Below are 4856 nucleotides of genomic sequence, written 5' to 3'. Positions count from 1 at the left end.
ATCAAGGGACATATGTAAAAATAATATAATACTAAAAAAATTTCAAAATATGGGTTAGAGGTTTTGGATTGAGCTTTTTTGTGATGATGATCTCTATGATGAGAAGATCATCCTGGAAAAAAAAAAATAGTTCAATCTGAAAATTTTAACCCTATCAAAAGTGATTTAGAATGTGGACCGTCGATTTTTTATCAATAATTTGTAAATCACTTTTGATGGATTTAAAAGTTTCAGATTGAGCTGATTTTTTGTGAGGATGATCTTCTCATCATAGAGAACATTCTCAACAAAAATTCAGCTCAATCCAAAAGCTCTAAACCATATATATATATATATATATTATCTAGGCCATGATTCATGAACTCTAGAGGGTTCATTTGTTAGGTACTTCTTGTTAAGTTCTACTATGGCGCCAACATTTTAAAAACGGGTATCTCAAACAATGTCCTCAACTTCCCCTTTCCCTCCCATCACCACCACAACTACTTCATCTCCCCCACCTTCTACCACCACAACTCCTCATCATCTTCTACCTGTCGATCGAGCTCTATTCCTCATCGACAAATCCAAAAGCGTCCGCCACCTTCTCCAAATCCACGCCGCTCTTCTCCGAAACGGATTAGAGCAGGATACCATATTGAATTTCAAACTCCAACGCTCCTACTCCTCTCTCGGTCGGCTTGATTACTCTCGCTCCCTATTTGACCGGACCCACAATCCCAATGTCTTCTTCTGGACCTCCATCATCCACGGTCACGCCCTTCAAGGCCTCCACCAACATGCCTTGTTCCTCTATTCTCAAATGCTCACACATGGCGTCGTCCCCAACGCCTTCACATTCTCCTCCATATTAAAATCTTGCCCCCTAGAACTAGGTAAATCACTCCACGCCCAAGCCCTCAAATTGAAATTGGATACGGATACCTATGTTAGAACGTCACTCTTAGATGTCTATGCACGGGGTGGAGATGTTGTTTCCGCACGCCAACTGTTTGATACGATGCCTGAAAAGAGTTTGGTATCTTTAACAGCCATGATAACATGCTATGCGAAGCATGGGGATGTCGATGGAGCTCGCGTGCTCTTTGATGGGGTGGATGAGAGGGACGTTGTTTGTTGGAATGTGATGATTGATGGGTATACTCAACACGGGAGGCCGAATGAGTCTTTGGCCCTCTTTAGGCGAATGTTGTCCACAAAAGTGAGACCCAATGAAATCACTGTGCTCTCTGTCCTCTCTGCTTGTGCTCAGCTTGGTGCATTGGAGTCGGGTTGGTGGATGCATTCTTACATAAAAAACAATGGGATTCATCTCAATGTTCAAGTGGGCACTGCACTTGTTGACATGTATTGCAAATGTGGGAGTGTGGAGGATGCTCGTTTGGTGTTTGATAGGATTGTTGATAAGGATGTCGTAGCTTGGAATTCAATGATCGTTGGTTATGCAATGCATGGGTTTAGTCATGATGCCTTAGATCTGTTTTCCCGGATGCTCACCTTGGGATTCCAACCAACTGATATAACTTTTATTGGTGTTCTGAGTGCTTGTAGTCATGCAGGTTTAGTGGTTGAGGGTAGGGCTTTCTTCAATTCAATTAAGAATGAGTATGGGATTGAACCCAAGATCGAGCATTATGGATGTATGGTCGATCTTCTTGGGCGTGCTGGATTCTTGGATGAAGCATATGAGCTTGTCAAGAGCATGAAGATTGAGCCTGATTTTGTTCTATGGGGTACATTGTTAGGTGCTTGTAGACTCCATGGGAACGTTTCTTTGGGAGAGCATATAGCTGAATTCCTTGTCCATAATGGGCTAGCGAACTCAGGAACTTATATTCTGCTCTCTAACATCTACGCTGCAGCGGGCGATTGGGATGGGGTGTCAAGGATGAGAACAATGATGAAAGACTGTGGAATACAGAAGGAGCCTGGTTGCACTTCAATTGAAGTGAATAACAAGGTACATGAGTTCCTTGCAGGGGACTTGAAACACCCGAAGAGCAAAGACATTTATGTGATGTTGGAGGAGTTGAATAGGCGGATGAAGGCTTGTGGGTACACTCCACAGACTGATATAGTGTTGCATGATATTGGAGAGTCGGAGAAAGAACGGGTCCTCGGAGTTCATAGTGAGAAGCTCGCCATTGCGTTTGGTCTTATTAGTACTCAGCCAGGAACCACGATCAAGATCGTAAAGAACCTACGGGTTTGTTTGGATTGCCACACTGTGACAAAGCTGATTTCAAAGATCACAGGGCGTAAAATTGTTGTAAGGGACCGGAACCGGTTCCACCACTTTGTTGATGGGTCATGCTCTTGTGGAGATTATTGGTGAGAAGTATATGTTTGTCTGAATTGTTATTTTGAGGTAACTCCTGTGCATGGGACTGTTGTAATCATAGTTTTCTAGCATTTGTTTTTTGAAGAAATACCGGTAGCATAGCGAGTAGCCAATAAAGAGCCTGTTGAATCCCATTTGTTAGCCCTAACTTCAACCTGAAATAGCACATGTACTTCAGCTTGTCTACACTAGTACCTGATTAAACTTGGCAACAAATACTAAAAAATTGAGTACAAATTTCCATTTCACCATTGACCTTCCAACTTCTTTATTAGTTTCACATTTCTCATGTTCCCTAAATTTGCTTTTTGATACTTAAATTTCTTTTCCTTTCCTCTTTTGCAAAGAAAATGAGTTCACGACGTGCTGAAAAGAGGAGTGTATCAGGATATCAATTCCTAGCTTATTACCAAATACAAAACACTCTAGCCAAAATAGAATCTAGTAGTTTGTAATCCTAGAAAGGATGGTTTTATTTTCATTGATTGATGCTTGTTTATTGATTTACATTACATATTCTCTACTGGATGGCAGTATTTATTTCTACAATTTATTAAACATTCAATTTGGTCGAGCCTGAAATGTATGATCACTTATGGTTCTTGGGACCTTAAGAACCCCATTAAGTCACCAATATCATCAGCACCCCCAACCATCTAGTGGAACTCATGTAACTGAACCAATTTGCTAAAGTCATGTTTCTTATTTGTCGAGTTGTGTGCAAATCTACCTAACTTTACCAGGCTAAATATGCTGAAGCAACACTAAGAAGAAAAAAAGACCCTATGAGAAACTATTTGCTTCGTGTGCTAAAGCTATAAACAAAGACCCAGTGTGACAAAAACAATTATAAGTTAATTGCATTAACAAACCTGATGCCACATTTTAAGAGGACGATTCTCTCCAATCTTCATAAATCATATTGTCAGTCAAGAATGTTGCAACTGAAGCATTGTTTCCCCAATCAAACAAGTGTTGAAGCAAAAATGATAGCTGCATACTTGAAATTTTCCTGACATAGGTTGAGGTATCTACATTTAACAGAAAATTTTCAGATTCTCACATTGGAGTGACTATTTGATAATTTATATCTTAATGGAATGCAAATTAATACTTCCATTCCTGTCTTCGCATCCCAAATAGTGGCAGTTTTATCCATGCTCCCACCAAGAAGATAATTACCCTTCTTGTTGGCCTTAGATCCATAGCTCAGTTGGTTGACAAATTGTCCAGTAATTTTTATCCATGCTTCCACCAAGTACAATAAATACACTTTGAAAATTGGACTCTAAAGATATTTAGGTAAAAAGTAATTTTTAAAGGGCATTTTCGATACAAAAATCAATTTCCAAAGTGTATTCATTGCACTTTAAGTGTGTCCTTAGGGCATACATTAACAAGACCCCTTCAAGTGAGTCCAACTTCGAATCGGGCAGCCCACTTCAAAGTGATGTGTGTCATTTTGAATTTATTTCGTGCCCTTACATTTCCGCCAAAATTTGAAATGCCACATGTAATCCAACGGAGAGGGTTCCTTCAAAATTTTGAAGCAGGCTGCCCGCTTCAAAGTTTTTTCCTCTTCAAGTATCTAATGATTCTTCTCAATTTTGCCAATTTATTGAATTTATCAAGATTCTTTACAGTGCTCAAACAAAACCCCAAAACAAACTATACCATTTAACAGGTCAAGATCTTCCATAATGCTTCTCTAAGTTCTTTGAAACCACATTGTTGTGGAAATTGTGCCAAAAGTAGGTAGTTTAACCTTAGAATGCCGGTTAAGGAAAAGTAGTAGCCCAAAACTACATGACAAATTATATTATATCAAGGCAATACTTGATTCGGATACATAGGAAAAGAGGACAAAAAGGAGATGCACAGCTCTCAGGGCCACCAACTACTGTAGTAGACTAGTAGAGATTTTCATTATTAATGTGGTCCTTTAGACCCCCCAAGGAAAAAACAATTGGCTGTCAAATGTTTTCCTTTCTAAGCTAATGAATCAATGGAAAACATGCCACAACGCATGTATTAAAAATATAGAAAAAGTGATAAAATTGGGGAGAAAATTTCTGCACGCTTCGACTGCTTTAATTTTACTTATTTTTTCAATACACATGGCATCATGCCATTGGTTCATCAGTTTAGCATATAAAATTTATAACAACAAATCTTTGTTGGATCTAAAGGACTCATTTTGTTAACCAACCAATTTCTTCAAAAGACCGATCTATTAGAGAGGGGGAGAACAATGAATATAAGAGAGTCCGCTTAACTAGGATAAGACACATCTGAGAGTGGAGGCAAGTGTACACTCGACACTCCCCATCACCTATAAGGGTAGAAAGATTCAAATCCATTCCTAGACGAATCTAGCGCTCTCTGACACTATGTTAACTAATCATCTATTCCAAAAAATCGATTTATTTGAGAGGAGGAGAACTATGAATATGAGAGAGTCACATGACTTAACTAGGGTATGATAGAATGAAAGAAATATTCACTTAGTACATTT

General features: G+C 39.0%; 1 protein-coding gene across 1 annotated transcript; it reads left to right on the top strand.

The window, feature by feature from the left end:
- The first annotated feature begins 356 nt into the window (after positions 1 to 356).
- LOC147409246 (Tetratricopeptide repeat (TPR)-like superfamily protein) lies at positions 357 to 2775 on the top strand. The gene has a single exon (XM_086426917.1). The coding sequence runs from the start codon at positions 443 to 445 to the stop codon at positions 2333 to 2335; it is 1893 nt and encodes a 630-aa protein (XP_086283043.1). The 5' UTR covers positions 357 to 442; the 3' UTR covers positions 2336 to 2775.
- Positions 2776 to 4856: the final 2081 nt, after the last annotated feature.

This window comes from Akebia trifoliata, chromosome 2 (genome assembly GCF_017979445.1).
Source record: "Akebia trifoliata isolate Shusen 1 chromosome 2, ASM1797944v1, whole genome shotgun sequence".
Taxonomy (NCBI): domain Eukaryota; kingdom Viridiplantae; phylum Streptophyta; class Magnoliopsida; order Ranunculales; family Lardizabalaceae; genus Akebia; species Akebia trifoliata.
Note: the sequence above shows the minus strand (reverse complement) of the source record. Positions and strands in the feature narration are given on the sequence as shown.